This window comes from Vombatus ursinus, unplaced genomic scaffold, assembly GCF_900497805.2.
Source record: "Vombatus ursinus unplaced genomic scaffold, bare-nosed wombat genome assembly UNPS02014818.1, whole genome shotgun sequence".
Classification (NCBI taxonomy): domain Eukaryota; kingdom Metazoa; phylum Chordata; class Mammalia; order Diprotodontia; family Vombatidae; genus Vombatus; species Vombatus ursinus.
Window position 1 is genome coordinate 50225642 of NW_020954596.1, and position 19625 is coordinate 50245266.

A 19625-nucleotide genomic window follows, 5' to 3' on the forward strand; every position below is an offset into this window, starting at 1 on the left:
AACTAGTTATTTATATAGTACCTAGTATGTGCCAAGGGCTTTACAAATATTATCTCATTTGGCGTCACATCAACCCTGGGAGGTAGGTGCTATTATTATCCCCATCTTACAGTTGAGGGAACTGAAGCAAACAGTGATTAAATGACTTATCCAAGGTCATACGGCTAATGTCTGAAGGTGGATTTGAACTCAGGTGTTCTTGACTCCAGGCCCAGTGTTTCAGCCACTGCGCCACCTACCTACCCTGCACGTCTTCATTAAATAAAAAAAAATTAAATACCTGTCGACTTTGAACCTTTACTGGAAGCCTCTGGGCATGTGACCGTTCGTCGTTGTATTTGGGATGATGGAAAATGGATTTACTCAAGTCTTTCTCAGAGATCAGGGGAGGAAAGACACAGACCGAAAAGGCCTCACCCATAACACCTAAACACCTCTAGGACGCTCATCAGCTTTCATATTATCTCACCAGCGAAAATGGACACTGCACGGTTTTTGGGGGGCTGGCTGTACCACTCCGTTGCACGGAGCGGGGGTGTCGAATACGGATCCGCCGCGGCGCATGTATGTCCCACTAGTTGGGCTGTCCTTGCTCCCCCCCTCCGCAGTAGCCCACAATGAGTCCGACCAGCGGGATATAAAGAGGCGCAGCCGGGCGGGTCCGCTAGCTCGCTCGTTCGCACTAGGCTGTTTTTTGACTGCGCTCACCTTGCGCTCGAGACTCGGGCCGGAACGTGCAAAGATGCAGCTGAAGCCGATGGAGATTAACCCCGAGGTTAGCGGCAGGTGCCCAGTTTCCTGGTCTGGGGAAGAGGGGGTATCGGGGTGGGGCGTACAGCTCACGGTATCATCTGTCTCTCCCCTCTCCCATTCCTATTCTCTTTCTCGTTCGTTTCAGATGCTGAACAAAGTGAGTGGTGGCTCCCGTTATGATTCTTCCTCGTCCTCCTCCATCTTGAGCAGTCTCCTTCTGGGTACCCGGGGTCTAGCTATTTTCGCAGAATAGCCGCAATCTGCCCCACCCAGTCCGTTCCGGAGGTGGGCGATGGGGGGCGCCTTTCTGCTCTCCCTACCCCCCGCTCCACCCCCTAACCATGGATCCTGAGTCGCAGGTCCACCTCTCCCCCTCCAGTCTGGCTCACCGTGACCCCAGGTGTAAATGCGATGCCAGGGCCTAGGATAGGGGAAGGTAGAGCAGCCTAATTTGGGCGGAGGGGTTGGTGGGAGAGTACACCGCAGGAAGCTGGCGGGTACCCTCCCTAAAATGTAGTCCACAATATTCAGTACGCTTGGGATGCAACAGCTTGGAGCAGGACACGTGTGGGCAGCGCGGAGCTTTGTGCTGTGTCATTGCGCCCCGACAGTGGAGCAGGGCGGGGCCCTCCTCCCAGCCTGGACTTGGGGGGTGGCAGCGGTGGGTGAAGGAGGGCAGTGGGTAAGTGGGGTGGGGAGAGGAAATATGAGAGGAAGCTCTTGGCTCTCCGGCTCCACCACAGCCCCTAAGCGGGCCTGGTCGGTTGGTCTGGTTTCTGGTCTTGTATTCCACAGGTGCTGACCCGCCTCGGGGTCGGGGGTGACTGGAAATTCGTGGACGTGCTGGGGCTGGAAGAGGATTCTTTGAGCTCTGTGCCATCCCCAGCCTGTGCGCTGCTTCTGCTGTTTCCTCTCACTGCTCAGGTAGGAAATCAGGGATATGGATGATGTCTCTTCTACAATAGATGATTTTTCTTGAGAAATATTGAGGGGCGGGGATCATAGCTAAATGAAAGGATGGTTATCTGTTTTAGAAACTTAGATGAGTAGAAGCTGTCATCCCGAGGATGGAGAAAACAAAGGGTGTGCCCTGAGGAGGGGGACCGGGATAGGAGGAGCCTAGCCTTCCCTTCCCATTCTTTCCCTTCCCTGTGAAGGTATTTACTTAACTAGCCATTCCTAAAGCAGATGCAGTCAAACTTCCTAGAACAGTAGCTATCTTTAGCTGCTTATGAAGAGCTCTTTCTTAGCAAGAGTGAGAAAAGATGCAAGCCCACTCTTTGGGCCTCAATTTCCTCCTCTATAATGCAAAAAGGCTGGATTAGATCAAAGCTCTATCTTACCAATTTCTAAAATTCTTAGAGATGCATCATCAACTGTAAAATGCTATGTGCAATTAAGAAAAAAATTGTTCCAAAGCAATTTTGCCCCATTCTTTTCCCTCCCCTCGTTTACTTTGACTGGCTTTTGTCTTAAAGCTTACCTTTAACATCACTCGGATCTCTTTATGATTTTTGTAATACTCTAAGGATGGAAGGGGAACCATCTTCTTTAATGCCAAAGGTCCAATGAATAAAGAGAACCTCAATCCTAACGTAACTACTGGCTGGCTCTGTGAATGGAACTGCGTTCTCTTTCTACAAAATGGAAGGTCATCACTTAGCAACATCAAGATAGGTGAATTGTATAGCAGATTCTCTAACTCAGCCTGAAACAGTGGTTTTTAATCTGAGGTCCATGAACATTTTTAATACTTTGACAGTTCTATTTCAATATAATTGGTTTCCTTTGTAATTCTGTGTATTTTATGGATTTAAAAAAATTATTTTGAGAAGAGGTCTCCAGGCCTCACTAGACTACCAAAGGGGAAAATACTCTTAGATCTGAGCTTCTAATTTAAGCTCTCAACTGTACCTCTTTGTGTCTGAGATTATCTTGCTGCCTGTATGGTGAGGTCTTGATTATGACTTTGCTTTCTTTCCCAAATAAACTTGTGAGCTGGCAGTTTAGACTGAAAAGGCACTTTTTGAATAATGTTTTTCATAGCATAGGATAATGTGCTCTTTCAGTAAGCACCAAAGTTTATCTTGTTACAGATCACTTACTACAGGCCCAGATAATAGAATAAAAGATTTCAGAGTAAAAAGCAAAAAAGATAGGATAAACTGGTTTGCATGAAACTTCTAGCACTCCCTTGCCTCCTTTTGCCATAAAGAGTGGGCATATATGAGTGGCTGAAACTTTAAAAATCCATAATTTTCATTAGTGTGAATAATCCACACATGAACAATGTAGCCATTCCATGACTGGTAGGCTTTTGGGGTTGCTGTGGCCCCAACATGTTTGTTGGTCAGCGTTCTGGTCAAGAGCCTCTTGGTGGCAATCCTCAGATGTGGACCCATGCTCAGACCCTTTCTAGCTTGATAACAAATGTAAACTTGCATAGCCTTTAAAAATTCAGGAGCGGCTAGGTGGCGGAGTGGATAGGGCACTGGCCCTGGAGTCTGGAGGACCCGAGTTCAAATCCAGTCTCAGACACATAACACTTACTGGCTGTGTGACTCAGAGCAAGTCACTTAACCCCAATTACCTCCCCCCCCCCCCCCAAAAAAAATTCAGTGTCACGGAACTTATTGTACCAACTGCCTGAAAAGTGGTCACATCAAATGGTGTTTCTAATTCTGTGCTTCAGGCAACAATACAAAGTTACTATTGCTGGTACATTGTGAAGATAAGATAGCCTTCTGGGGAATTTTTATGGTATGCTAAAATAGTGTTTTTTGCCAGATGCTGAACATAAGCAGAAAGCAGGTTGCCAAGTATAAATAAAACTCTCAAAATTAGCTTCTGAATTGATTTTAAAAGCGCAACACGGTAACTTGCCCATTCAGTATGGTGGTATAGCTTTTGGCCTTAGATCAGTGATACTGTAATGACTCATGGCTTTTGATAAGTACTTCAGAGGTACACCTTGGGGGTGCAGCAGTATAGATTTTCTCTTCAAAGGCATGAACTCATCTATTACTCAAAAGCTTTTAAACAAAACAAAAGCTAACTTTCGACCTACCTTTCTTTTAGCAGAAGGAGAACCTTAAAACAGGGATCATACCTGTTCTCTAATCTTGGTTCCACCGCTAATTGATCTTAAAGGAGTTGTGTCTCACCTGTAGGTTTCCTCTCCACTAATGTTCTTTTCAACTCTCAAAATAATAATTCTGTCATGAGATGTGATATTTAGTTTTTAGACTAATGAATTGCTTTTAAGTGGAAGTTTATAATACATATCCTTTGATATCAACTTGGAAAATGGGTATGATGCTGTGCATATTGTCTCTGAGCAATACTGTTTGCTACAAGACTTCAAAAAGCAAAAATAGGATGGGGCTGTAAAGTTAACTTGGATTTCATGCGAATTGGTGACTAAGTATTGTTATCCATGAGGGTTTTAAAGCTTGAATCTGTTGCTGAGAAAGCTTGCTTGCTATGTGAAGCTCTTACAGCCAATTTCTAATCGTGTGATTTAGCCAAGAATCAGACTAACAAATGTTAACTTCGTTGCAGGAGTAGGTTGTCCTTATCTCACAAAAGCTCACATTTCTCTTCCATTTGAAAAAGATAAGGCTTAAATGTTTCTGGCACAAATTGTAAAATACCAACAGAAACATTGGAAGGTTGTTTTGTTCTTGGAAAATTCATTGTGATATGAATATCACCATTATTTCTTAATTTAGCAAAATCTATATATTCATAGATATATGTATGTGTGCATATATACAAAAGTCAGTGCATTTTTTATCATTAATAGTTTTACACTGTACTAAAACTTTTGGAACAAGTGATATAGTCTGTATATCTGAGAGGTGGTTTTTGGCATGGTAGGTAGAGAACTGACCTGACCACTGAGTCAGGAAGACCTTGGGTTCATGGGCTGCCCCTGTTACATACTGGGTGTCTGAGCCTAGGGAAGTCACCTTCTTGGTGCCTCCAGAAACATCTCTTCACACTATGGAGAAGCACCTTCTCACCAGGAGCTCCCCAAACCAAAGGAATCACAGATCCAGACAGCAACAACAAAATCTGTAGTCTGTTGATAAGGAATTAAAGGCAATATTTCATGAATAAGCAAATGTCCTTCACTTTAGAGTAGACTTTTACAAGGAGGTAGATTAAATTTCTTCCCTTTCCATTCTCCTGCCCCCTAAAAAACTCTCAAAAACGTTTAATTCTGAATTCAAATGGTCTAAAGGGCAAAGTCAAATAAATGATATGGGTAGAGAAGAAAAAAAATTTCATCTTAAATCAAAGGTTTTAATTGTACAAATTGCAAATATTCATGGGCTGCTACCTCATAAGATAATTAAGTTTTCCTGGAATCAACATGCTTCTAATGGGAAATATTTCTCTCTATTCATTTGTCTAAATTAATAACCTTATATCAAATGGAAATATTTTAGATACATTTTAAGTGGAAATATAAATGTGCTTAGAATTATAACTGTAAAATAATATGTCTTTAGGAGTTTTGCCAAACTCCTTGCTCTGACTTCATGATGTAGCTAATATTCCAGGCCAAAGGTGGCAGTGGTGTCTAGACAAAACCTTGAGCTTCTGTCTAATGCAGATGGCGCACTGCAGCACCAGGGTGAGGCTCTGAGTGATGCGGCCAGACCTGAGCTGGGGGAAGGGCTGATGTTGGTATTATCTTCAAACAATCTATTTCCAAGGCCCTACCCAGCCTTTAAAACTAAGGCTTTCAGTAAAATTTTAAGTTTGAACACCAGCTGTTATTATCTGTGACTTAACTTTGAAATATATAGTGCACAAAGCACAGATGTTGATTTTAATGTTTATAGCATGAGAACTTCAGGAAAAAACAGATTGAAGAACTGAAGGGACAAGAGGTTAGTCCTAAGGTGTACTTCATGAAGCAGACTGTAGGCAACTCCTGTGGCACCATTGGCCTCATACATGCAGTTGCTAATAATCAAGACAAACTGAACTTTGGTAAGTGTGGCTCTTCCTTCAAAATATTTCTTCCTTAATCCAGAGCAGGGTCCTTAGCCTGGCATCTTTGCATTTTTTTCAAAAATGTTAATAACAATTTAAGTATAATTGATTTTCTTTGCAATCTTATATTTTATTTTGTATCCGTGAAAATACAATTCTAAAAAGGGGTCCATGGACTCTACTAGACTGTCAGAAGAGTCCATGACATTTAAAAACGGTTAAGAGCCTCTGATCCAAAAGTCACAAACATATCTTATTTACATTTAAAAAATATGTTGAAGAAATATATTGGCCAGAAACCTTGTGCATGAACTGCCAGGGTCCATTTATGAAGGCCCATGGTTTGGTAACTGTCTGTGATCTCTCTATAGGGCATTTGATTCCAATATATAATTTATTGGTAATTAGTACCCTTTAGCCTTGGCATAGCCTGTAAATAAGAACTTGTCATCTCTTCCTTAAGAAAGAGAGCTCAGCTTTATTATAAGCATGATTTGGCATTTTTTTGGTGTAGGGTGAGGAGTTCGGGGCAGGGGACATCAGGGGATGGTGAAAGGTACTATAGTGCCCTAGGTAAGATTGAAAAGCCTGTTGAAGACTGAAGCAGGCAGGAGAGATGTTTTATTCTGCCTAGTAAAACTGACTTGGTTGCTAGTAACCATAGTAACTAGCTGAGGAGGTATAAAAAAAATGAAACAAAAACAGAATGAGGTAATGCATCTGTATCTCAATATCTCGGTATATTAACTCTTCTTGTGGAACTTGCGGAAATAAGCAATACAGAAGCTTTAAACTAAATTTAATGATGCATATAGGACTAAAAGCTCTTGTTCTTCAGTAATAGCTTTGCAAGCTATTTTAGGCTCAAGTTTTGAAAGATTTTAAGCTGTGAGCATAGTCAGGCATTTGTCGGATGCTTACTATATGCCTACTGCTGTGCCCGCCAGAACCACACTGTCTTGGGCCAGGGTTGAAATATGAAGTATGACATAGTCCTTTATCTTGAGGAGCTCACTGCAGTTGGAGATTCAAGACTAACATGAGGTGATTAGAATTTCATAATGGAAGGCCTAAATGTGCTTTCAGACAACATTTGTCAAGGCAATCAAGCGTTCACCTATTATGCATGGGAACAGAGTGCTATGCATTGGGGATACAGATATGAAAGCCAGTAATCCTGCATTTTGGGTTACTTATGCGTGTTGCTTCTAGCTAACACTGGTAGGTATAACCAAGACCAGCTATTTCATGTTAATAACTTTAATGAAACACTGGGCTGAGGGATTAATCTGGCAAACTAATATTTTGATTTCAAAGCTCTCTTAACAGATCCTCCAGTGAAGGTTTCATTTGTCCAAAAATAAACTCATTATTGCCCTCCCCACCTTGTAACTTTCATTTTATTCTCAAGGGCGACACTGTTCCCAAGTCATACAGGCTTATGATCTAGGTGTCATTGTCAACTCCTAATTCACAAGCTGCTGAATATCCAATCATTTGTGAAGTCCTGTGGATTTTACCTTCATAAACTATCTCATCTATACCGCTTCCCTCTGACACTGCCACCATCGTGGTACAGACCTTTATAATCTCACTCCTGGAGTTTTGCAGTAGCCTACTGAATGGTGTCCCTGCCTCAAGTTTTTCCCTTCTTCAGTTTGTCCTCCGCTTAGCTAACAAATCAGTCTTCTCTTCTAAAAAGATCTGACTGTGTCACCCTCTATTCAATAAACTCTAGTGGCTCCCTATTACCTCCAGGATAAAATATTAAAAATCCTCTGTTTGGTTTTTGAAACCCTTCAAAAACTAGTCCCTCTTACCTGTCCAGTCTTCTCGCACTTTACTCCCCGCCATGCATCCTGTGATGCAACGACATTGGCCGCCTTGCTGTTCTTATTCAAGACCCTTCCATCTCTGGAATCCATACCTGGAATCTCCCCCTCCTTCACCACCTGGCTCCTTGGCTGTCTTCCAGTCCCAGCTAAAATCTCACTTTCTATAAGAAGCCTTTCCTGACTTTCCCCTCTTAATGCTAGTGCCTTCTCTCTTGATGACTCTGCAATTTATTTTGTTTGTACATAGATTTTTGCATATTGTCACCCCATTATACTGTAAATTCTAGATCGACAACCTTGTTGTCTTTCTTTGTATCCCCAGTGCTTAGCACAGTGCCTAACACATAGTAGGTATTTAATAAGTGCTTATTGACGGAATAAAAAGCTATTGTTTGGCATATTTGTCTTCTAGAATAAGTCCTGTATGTTTACTGTTTGCTTTAACTTCTTCTGTCTATATGTATGCTCTGGTTCTCAGCACATAGCTTTCAGAGGTGTCTAGAAATTATGGGTCACCTTCAGGTAGTGAGTTCTCCCTTTTCATAGAGGTGCTCAAGGTGAAGCCAGGTGTCAGAGAGATGAAGGAATTCCTTCAGCGAGTTGTAGAAAAGAACCTTTACAATACCTTCCAATTCTGAGGTTCTAGAAGTTACCAAGACTTGTGCCCATAGTGGTGGTAGAAAGAACAAATTAGGCTATATAAAAGGAAGATGCTTTGGAGTAGCGAGCCTGGCCTCCTCCAGTTGCAGGGGTCAGTCTGTTACAACCCAAAAGAAGTCCTAGGACTGGGGAAGATGTCTGAGGTCATTAACTGAACCTGCCAGCAAATGGAGCCTTTTTTCATTAACTCTGGTAATGGAAGCCACCCAGTTTTATTGACAGGAAGAAAATCCAGTCCATGCCATCTTAATGACGACTTTTCAGTGCTTGAGCTAGGCAGTACGTTACTAATTAATGTTTTCAAGCCTCTTAGCAGCCACGTCAGGTTCATCTAAGAGCAAGTTAGCTGTCGTGTGGCATGACTTTTTGACACTGATATGAAAATTAAAGTGCTTCTATTAAGACTAGCACACTTCTTAGTCTGTTACTAAGCATTAACATGTATCTTTACATATTTTTAGATGATGGGTCAGTTCTGAAACAGTTTATTTCTGAAACAGCAACGCTGTCTCCTGAAGACAGAGCAAAGTGCTTTGAAAAGAATGAGGTAGGAGAAACTAAACAACAACTTATGCACACGAATTTTGATTATTTACTGAGCTAATAGAATTTTTCCTTTTACAGGCTATTCAGGCAGCCCATGATGCTGTTGCCCAGGAAGGCCAATGTCGGGTAAACTCAGATCTGCAAATCAGGAATCTCTAGGCCATCCAGGCTCTACTTATGTTTCCACTGCAATATATAATTCATGGGAATCTGTGTTCAAAACGTTTTTCCAGGTCTCCTAGGCAGTTTTAATACTCATCCAAGGCCAGCTAATGAAAGAAAAAAAGTCTACCTGGAAAAAAAAATGCTTTGCTAATTTTTCTTTATGAGAACTTTAATTCAATGTCTAGTTGATAAGTGGTATAGTTCCTCATAGAAGGAACTTAACCAAGTTTACTTAGTACAACATTTTGCTTAGAATTTAGTCTCTCAGGTATCAGCCCTAACGTGGTATCCAGCAACATTGTCCCTGAAATAAAGCATTTAATCATAGTATAAAAAGAAATGCCCTTTTATGAAGGGATTAAACACAGTGTAGCCTGAAAACAACATCAGGTAAAATTCAATTCAGTCCAAAGATTTTCTTGACAAAAGTACACCTCTCATACTAACAGTTGGTCCTCTGCTAAAAAACAAACAGAATCCTTCAATGTTGATATATTAAAATTTTTTCACATATTTGCAGTTGTTCTGACCAGAGTTCTGTTTGGTGATAAAGAAAATCTGTTGGTTAAAAATCAAGACTTAAGCCTAACTTGTGAAATTGTCATTTTTATCTGTTACTTCTTTAGGTAGATGATGAAGTGAACTTCCATTTCATTCTTTTCAACAATGTGGATGGCCATCTTTATGAACTTGGTATGTCTTACAGAAGAACAGACTTTTTAAAAATTCAGGACTAAATTCAGCTGCCACTGTAATGAATCTTCATGTGTGTAGATGATTCAGTGCTATTATTAGTACTACGCTTACTATTAATGAAGCCACGGTAATGGTTGTTTGTTTTTAAGAGGAGTATATACCTATGTATCTCTTTGGTATAGTCAGCTGTCTACTGATGCGGATGGTACCTAGGCCTAACATTTCGGTGATGCCAGGCAGTTATAAAACTAAATAATTTTCCTGTGGTCTCACAGCATGCTAATATGTACTACAAATTAAACTTGCTGTTTTTTTTTCTTTTAGATGGACGAATGCCATTTCCTATAAACCATGGGTCCACTTCAGATGACTCAGTACTGAAGGTATAACCTAAGCTATCTAAAACTCCAAAATCAGAGGGTTTTTCCCATCAATAGAACTTTTCAGATGGAAAAGATAATAGAATTCTATGGATTAGGGACCATCTTAGGGTAGCAGTCTAGAAGAACATTTATTTTACATCAGGTCTTTTTAAGAAGCTCTACTGAGTTATTTTATGCCATAGTCATTCTTAATATACCATCCCTTGTCTCAAAGAAGCAGTACCACCCTACTGACTCTGTCATTTAGCATGAGTGCCACATTCCCTATGGGTACTCAGTTCCACTTGCTAATACCTTTTGGGAAGTATACTTGATTTTCTGGCCTTTGAGACCAAGATTGTTCATTTATAGATGTCTTGAAAGAATTCTGCTGCTATCCAGACTGAGCTATACCACAGTGGTGGGACTGTGGCATCACTTGAATATATAAAGATGAGCGTTTATTAAATGATTAGTAGCTTCTGGTACGGTATCCACAACCTAAAGGCAGTGTTGACATGAAAACCAATGACTGTTTCCCTGTAGGATTAAGAGGACCATTTAAAAACATCAGGTTGTGAAAGTTTACAACTTATAGCATAAACTTATAGGATGGGATTATAGTATGGTTCCAGTATGTTGAAATTTATAAGCATACCACAACCTTGAGAGATTATGCTAAGTTTACAGATTACATAGAAGAACATTAACTCTTCCCAATCACTGACTGTTTTAATCTATTTTAATTTTTATTTTTATTATACTCAAATACCACAAGAAATAAACCAAATGGAATAAATCTTGAAATAAAACCCTAAAACTAAAACTATTTATACTTTAATAATAAATATCACAGTCTATTTCTAATATTTCTAGATGAGATTACTTTCTTTGATATGTTGTTTTGTCACTTAGTCTTGTCTGACTGTAATCCCATTTGGGATTTTGTTGGCAAATATACTGGAGTGGTTTGCATATTCTTCTCCAGCTCATTTTACTGGTGAGAAAACTGAGGCAAACAGGGTTAAGTGACTTGCCCAGGGTCACACAACTAGTAAGTATCTGAGGCCAAATTTGAACTCAGTTCCTTTTAACTGTAGGACTGCCACTGTTTCTATTGCTCCACCTAGCTTCATAGGTATATTCTGTGATATACACCCCATTAATGCATCACTTTTATTAGAAAAAATAAGCAGGTTAAGTATGTTCTCTTTCCTGTTCTTCACCATATTCATTCTTATCCTAACTAAAAATATTTAATTTTCTTCCAAATATTTATTTAGTTTTAGTTTTCAACATTCACTTTTATAAGATTTTGAATTTTAGATTTTCTCCCCTTCCTTCCCTTCCCCCCTCCCCAAGACAGCATGAACTAAGTAAAAAATATTTAGTATCAAGTAGTAATAATTTGGGATTGGAGCAGATATTAAAAATTACAAACTTTCATTATTTGTACTGGAATGGATATTCTGATAATCTCCTATTTTGAAATCTTGTAATTTATGAACTGGCAGTCCAGTGCTAGAAAGGCATGTTCAGATTTCATTGTACATAGGCTTTTTATTAACAAATCTCTGGCTATACCTCAGCTGAAACATTACATACAATTTTGTGGAATGGGAAAACATTTTATTTAAAGACCCATCTGTTGAACTCTATGAGATGTCTCCTATTATAATAATCATTACTTTAGTAGTAGAGTACCAAATGCTGCCCATATGATAGATAAGTTTTTGTAGATTAATGGAATAAATTTATTACAAAAATGACTAGTCTAGAGTTGAAGAAAAACACAGTCTTCTTGGTAAAAATTTTCATCCTAAACAAGAGATAACTTGTTAAATAAACTTTTTACTAATTATAGAACTACATATTAATTCATTACCCAATACAATTTAATCCAAATTTTAAAATACTTGTGTATTGACTTATTAGGAAGCTGCCCATTTGACTAAAAAGTCAGATACTTTATTTAAATGTTCAATAAGTATCCATCTGCTTTACTAGCTCAGGAAAAAGACAGCATAAGTAGATTCCATGCAAAGAACTTAGAGGTTAGACACTGAAATATCAACTGTTTACTATAAAGAATTTAGTGGTCAGAGTAAATCAATCCAAGGTAGAATGTGGCGGTCGGGGGTGGGGGGGGAAGGGGGACAGGGAGGAGTTTAATCACTGAGATAGAACAAATTATAAATTAGCTCTGTAAAATGGAATACCGGGGACGTTAGTGACTTGAGTGATATATTCGAGGATCAAACCAACGATGTTAACCTAGTCATTGATTCTTAACCATTTTGGTGTCTATCTTCAGCTAGCAATATTTCATTAGAGTTTTAGAGTCAAAAGGGATCTTCCAGGCCATTTAGTCCAACTCCCTCATTTTAGAAGTGAGGAAATGGAGGTCCAGAAAAGCTGGAATGATGAGGTTTCAAATAGCTGATGGTCCTTCCCATGTCAGGGATCAGACTTATTTCTGCTTGGCCCCAGAGGGCAGAGCTAAGAGAAAGAGCTAAGAGAATTTTGGAGGGGCGGGGGAAGATTTTAATTTTATATAAGATGTAACTTAATAGAATTGTCCGAATTTAGATACATTTACTTTCCTCCCACCTACTTACAGGTCCTCTGTAGGACACAAGATGTTATTGCTAATAAATGCTTCCTTAAATCTATAATATCTTATTTGTGACTATGATTTGAAGGTGTAGTGATTCTGACATATCTTTTTATATTCAGATACATCTTGTAATGAGTTTAAATCAGTTCGTTAAAGTTTTAAATATATTTACTTAAAAATAAAAATAGTAGCTAGCATTTATATAGAGCTTAAGATTTGCAAAGTACTTTGCATGTGTTATCTCATTTGATCCTTGCAACAGCCCTGTAAGGTAGATGTTATTATTGTTATCCCATTCTCCAGATGAGGAAATTGAGGCTGAGAAAGGATGTGATTGCCTGAGGTCATATGGCATGGCTAGTAAATGTCTGAGGCAGGAATCAAACTCAGGTCTTCCTGACTCCAATCATGGTGACTTCAGCCAGAATAATTGATCAGCACACATCTAGATTGGTTAGGGAGTAAGTAGTGAGTTGTCCCCAATGACACTGAACTGAATTATGATATAGTGAAGAAATAATAAGAACAATGGGCTACTTATATCTTTGGGAAAGTAACTTAATCCTTTCTTAATATTTCTACCTGGTGAATTTTTACTAGTGCATATTTCTGGGTTGCAGCCCAATTACCACCACTATCTTAGTGTCATTAAATAAGGTTTCCTATTAAATTACTCATAGCCCATTGTCCCACGTCTTGTATTACAGGGTTTTGTATGCTTACCTCTCCTACTAGATGAGGAAGAGGGGTCTTGTCCTGTTCATCTTTGTATTCTCTATAATGTCTAGCCCATCAGTTACCCAGGTGCTTAATTGACTGAATGACAACCTTTCTAGGCTTCATTTTTTTCATCTGTCAAATGACAGGGTTGCATTCTCTTGCTAAGGTCCTTCTAGCTCTAAAACTCAGTTTGAGGTACTTAGAAACTTGTAATTGGAGATAACTGGAGAAATCTTGATCTAAACAAACATAGTCATTTGTCTTCTAGGGCCCTCATTTATTAGCATCTCCTCGAGAGAGGCTAGTTTTGCCATTTACAGCTGTTATGAACAAAGCTGGAAAGTGAAGACACTCCTTCTCTCTTTCCTCTTCTTCCCCATAGGAACACTATAAAAATCTTCCAAATTATAAATATAGATCTAGGTGTAAATATGGAGCGGGGGAAGGGGCAGGGACCTTTTAATCTGACAAGCAGTATAAACCTCCTTAAGTAAACTTAAAATAATACATGGTCTCACCCTCTTACCTTGAGCTCAGTTTATTACGTTTATTGGAAAGCAATCCAGTCTTCCAAATGACAAAAAAGTTTGAGATATTAGTAGATTCCATTAATATTGTGTTTTGTCCCACTGATACTGTAGGATAGTGTTTATTTTTTGTTTTGAGTTACTTTTTTTGGCTAGAAATATTTAGTATTTTATTTTTCCCCAGTTATGTGCAAAAACAATTTTTAACATTTTAACATTTCATTTTTAAAACTTTGAGTTCCAAATTTTCTCCCTTCCTCCCTCCCCACCCCCCCATTGAGAAGGCAAGCAATTCAATATAGGTTATACATGCGTAGTCATATCCATAATAGTCATGTTGTGAAAGAAAACATAGACCAAAAAAAAAAAACCTCAAGAAAAATAAATTTAAAAAAAAAGTATAGGATAGTGTTTGGATGACTCATCAGCTGCTGAATCTTAACTCTGAACTTGTTTGTTTCAGGGGGCTGCCGAGATCTGCAGACAGTTCACAGAACGTGAGGAAGGAGAAGTTCGTTTTTCTGCTGTGGCCCTCTGCAAGGCTGCCTAATGTCCTCCCAGGAAGGATTTAACTCATTCCTTTCCTGAGCTTTAAAGCACATGCCTAACAGTGCAGTCAAAGATGCTTCAATACTTATGGCACAGCTGTTGTTATCGTTTTGGTTCTGCAGAATTGCTCCTGCCCCAACCATACCCAAGTAATGTCAGAGCTTAACTTTTAAGTTTTTGAGCAAAGTTTGGTGGGAATTCTTAAGACACAGAGTATGTCTGAGGGAATTTCCCCTCCCTCCCCTTCCCTGGGCTCAATATTGTGATGTTTTGTGCCCTGAGGAATATCTAATGCTTTCTATAGCTAGTTTAACTTGTGCCTGTCACTTAAGCCCCGATTGTGGTTTACATGTACCTGATAGAAAGAATAAAAGTTTTCTGCTGATTCAAAAAAAAAAAAAAAAGTCTGGTGGTTTCCTCTAAAACTAGCACAATGGAGTACACTGACAATAAGGATCCTTATTTGATAGGTTAATACCTGTTAAGATTTAAAACTAGGCATAAGGTATAGCTTATGTGTTATGTTGCCAATTCTGGTCAGTTTAGATTAACTCTGTATACTTAAGGATTTCTCCATTGAAGTTGGCCACCTTTGTCATAAAGTGTTATTCTTCCTCTGGATGTGATCGACTGACCTGTCAAATGAATGGTTCCTGGTTAGGATGAGAAAATGGTCCCATCTTAGTTTGAAGTTAAAAAAGCATTCAGATCACTTCTCTGATACTTGCACTGGCTACCTGTGGGCAAGTCACTTGATGTCTTTGGGCCTCAATTATTTCATCCATGAAAGGGGCCTAAACTAGATGATCTTTAAGGTTCCTCCTAAACTGTCTCTATCATCTATGAAAATAATGGAGAGATGATTCTAAGTAGCCCTACTTTCACCTAGTTTTCAGCTCCTGATTTATTCATTCATTCCTCCATGTCATTTAATACCTGTTCATATATGAACCAGCTCCCATACTTTCTAAAACTTTTCAACTAGCACTCCCATGTATTCACATGAACTAAAATTCAATTTTCTCTACTGGAGGCCATTTCTCATGCAGTGAGGAGAAGAATTTGGGATTCTTTATTCCCCAAGATGGTTTGAGGAATGGCTTATAGTATTGCATTTTGATTCTGAAATACTTTAAGCTTAATACCACGTTCTCCCCACCCCACCTTCAAGTGATTGTCCCAACCACCTATGTGATTTTAGTACTTTTTCGTACCTTATGATATTTCTTATCCTGAGTCCCATCATTGTGTTCATGACTCCTCTGCACCCTGCTTATATCATTCTTCAACTCCGGGGATCCATTTATTCACCCCACCTCACCCATGTGTAGGCAGTGGCACTGGGGATCTCATCTTGTGGCACTGTACCACCTAAAAGATCCTAAACTCAAAAGCCACTGCCCATGACTAACTTCAGTCTTTCCTTATATCTACATCCAACCTTGACCCTAGGGTTAACCCCATTTCACTGGCCACTACCTTAGAATTCCTTGTCCTCTTGGCTGATTCTGCCATTCTAACCTACCTTGTTCCTGTGCCAGCACTGGCACATAGTCTATGCTTAATATGTGCTTGCTGATTAATCCCTGGGTGTCCTGCACCATGTAATTTCCAGTTCCTAGATTGCCAAGTTCCTGGAGAAAGGCACATACTTGAACTGATCTGTAAAATGGGGGCTATGCCTGCAATAGCTCAAAGGATTGTAAGGCTCAAAAATAAAAAAACAGGTTTAAAGTGTTTGGCAAAACTGAATGTGCCATGTTGAATGGATTGAAGATGAGGTGCAAAGGGGGTTGGGAAAATGTTAAGGAACCATTACAACAATCCAAACAGGTAGTATGGAGCCTCTATTGGGCTAGCAGCAGTGGAAATGATTGGTATAATAGATAACAATAACTAACATATATTTGGTACTATAAGATTTGTGAAGTGCTTTGCAAATATCTCATTTTATCCTCCTAAAATATTCCTTTTTTATAGATGAAGAAAACTGAAGCAGTCAGGAAAAGCAGCAGGTTTAGAATGAATGATGAATGAGTTTGTTAATATCAAAATATATTGATGGGTTAACATGTTCTTAACTCAGGAGGAAGACTGTGTAGGTTACATGACTGTCTAGGCTTCAGTTTGCCCTATGATCTGGTATTTTCATTGGTGAAAGGTTTTCTAGTTTTTGTGGTCCTTGAGCAAGGAGCACAATGTGTGAAAACTCAGCAAGGAGAATAAATAATGCAGGTGATTCTTTCCTTAAAAAAATAAAAAAAAGCTGAATTCAGAGAATCTCTACACTAATCTATTACTTTCACCAATGCTGTTTCCCTACACTGATTTTAAGCAATGTATGCACTAGAGAAATAAATCCCCATTTCCTGAGAAAGTAGACCACTTACCTAATTAATCCAAAATTATTCCTGTTCCATAATGGTATTACTTTCTTACTTGTCATAATTCTTAATGAATAGCATGTCTGAAAGATAAAGCCAAATGTGAGATGAGAAGCCCAAGGAAAACAATGCAAACCTGCTCTTTAAACAATAATGATTTATTTTTATAATTTGTAAACACTCATTTCTTCTTTTTAAAAATACTCATTTCTAGATATACCATTTCACTACATTGCATCTCCCCTCCCCCATGGCTTTCCCTTATAACAAAAATGTTTACATTAAACCAACTAACATGGTTAGTTGTATCCCATGTTCTGTAGCCCAAATTCCACACCTCTCCTAGACAAGGAGGGAGGTCCAGCTCCTCATTGTTTCTTTGGGGTGAATATTGGTCACTACAATGACATGATATGTGCCTTTATTTTTAGTGTTCTTTTCATTTACATTTTTATAGTCATATTTTTAGTTCTATTTACTTTACTCTTCATCAATTCATTTAAGCTTTTTATGCTTCTCTGGATTCATGTTTCTTTCTCACAGTAATATTCCATTCCATTAATGTGACACATTTTGTTTAGCCATTACCCAATCCTTGGGCACTCTACCTTCTTTTTTAGTTCTTTGCTACCACAGAAGTGCTATTATGAATATTTTGGTGTAAATGGGGCCTTTCTTTCTGTCCTTAACTTTTTTAGGATATATGCCTAACAGTAAGATCTCTAAGTCAAAGAGTATGAACCTGCCAGTCACTTTATTTAATAGGATAATTCCAAATTCCCTTAAGAATGGTCAGACCTGGGCAGCTAGGTGATGCAGTGTATAGAGCACCAGCCCTGAAGTCGGGAGGCCCTGAGTTCAAATCCGACGTCAGACCAAACACTTGACACTAGCTGTGTGACCCTGGGCAAGTCACTTAACCCCAATTGCCTAAAAATTAAAAAAAAATGATCAGACCAATTAACAGAAACTAATTCTGGAAATTCATATGTTGATACTCAATGGCTCTGTGGTCTGATAAATAAAGATTATGTCTGGCCAGTGATGCAGATCAGAGCCCATTTGTGCCCATCCATCCCCTGTACCACTAGTCCATGTCCTCTCATAATTCCTCCACAAGAGGTCCACTCAACAATCTGGGGACCTTCCTGTATAACTTTTAACACTAGGTGGGTTCCAATAGAGGGCACAGAGTGTCTATCTATAAATCCTTACTTTACACACATGACCAGTCCACCATCTTTTGCAGTCCTACATCAGTCTGATAATCTTTCGTGCTAGTTCTTGTGCCCAGTTCTTTGTTGGTAATGTGCTGCAGCCTCTTTATGCCCACCATCCATCTTTGCATATTTCTTTTGATAACCTGTAGTTTTGATATTTCAGAAGTAGTGGTATTCTATGAATTTCAGCCACATAGTATCACCTAAGAATCATCTTGAAGTGATTTGAAATACTGTGTAGTTATAAAAAACAGTCTACTGTACTCTTCCTCCTATTGAATTTTGGTCCCAGTGTGCTTTCTAGATGCTGTATCTATTTTGTGTGTATGTGTGTATGTATATATGCATGGATGTGTATGTATATGTGAGCATATATGTTATGTGCATACATACTGATAGACCAACTCTATGATTTATGTATCTGGCTACATTTCATAGTCAGAACTGTAAACGTTTATCTACTTGGTTATTTCTTTGTGGACAATTAGGCTAATCTCTTTTAAATGATTGTAGATCTCATTTTGAAGGCTATGCTCTGATGCTTGATGCAATCAACAATCAAAAATGCCATCTACAAACTGGAGAATCAGGCCCTCAGTTTATAAGGAATTCCTCTTGCAACTGGGTTAATTTCAGGGCCAGTGGCAAATACCTTAAAGAAGCATCTACATTCTTGATTTATGCTTTATTTAATGTAACTACGAAAGGATAACAGAACAAAATTATACTTCAAGGTATCTTAGGTTTTAACATACCTAAGTCACTTTGTTGAAGGTAAACTTTTAAGATAGTGTAACAGGATATGAAGCACATATAGAGTTGCACTGCCTGCTTCCAGTCAACACTGAACAACTTGGGTGCTTTGGCGATGACAAAATAATCCCCTTCTGGGCCATTGGGAAGATAGAGCAACTAACTCAGTGGATTTATCCTAGGTTAATCTCCTCTTCCAGACTGCAGATCATGTCAGGAAAGCTATCAGCAATGCCCCTACTTCCTTTGCTTTCACTTTCTTCTTAATTCTTTACAATCTGGCTTCCAACCTCATCATTCAACTGATTGAAAGTTACTAATGATCTCTTAATTACCAAATCTAATTGCCAAAATTACCAAATTTTCTTTATCCTCATTATTTTTGACCTCTCCATAGGAACTGATGCTATCAATTACCTTCCTCCTCGGTACTCTTTTCTCTCTAGGTTTTCATGATCCTACTCTCTTTCCTGGTTCTCCTAGCTGGCTCCTCATTCAGATAATTTCTGCTAACCAAGGGTATCCCATAAGGCCTTCTCCTGCGCTCTCTTCTCTTCTCCCTATAAACCATTTCACTTGCTGATCTCATCAGTTACTATGGATTCAGTTATCATCTCTATGGTGATGATTTCAAATCTACTTATCCAGTAGACCTCTTTGCAGATATTCAGTCTTACATCTCCAACTGCCTATTAGACATCTTGAACTATCCGTCCTTTAGATATCTCAAACTCAACACGTCCAAAGCTGGACTCATTTTCTTCCCACTCCCAACTTGAAATCTTTCCCTCTTTCTAACTTCTCTATAACTACTGAACATACCATTATCCA

The 19625-nt window shown here is 39.0% G+C and overlaps 1 protein-coding gene across 1 annotated transcript; it reads left to right on the forward strand.

Moving 5' to 3' along the window:
• Window positions 1-668: 668 nt before the first annotated feature.
• UCHL1 (ubiquitin C-terminal hydrolase L1) lies at window positions 669-14825 on the forward strand. Its single transcript, XM_027836480.1, has 9 exons — window positions 669-775; window positions 899-910; window positions 1549-1677; window positions 5607-5757; window positions 8717-8802; window positions 8880-8927; window positions 9593-9659; window positions 9987-10045; window positions 14352-14825. The coding sequence occupies exons 1-9, from the start codon at window positions 743-745 to the stop codon at window positions 14436-14438; spliced, it is 672 nt and encodes a 223-aa protein (XP_027692281.1). The 5' UTR covers window positions 669-742; the 3' UTR covers window positions 14439-14825.
• Window positions 14826-19625: the final 4800 nt, after the last annotated feature.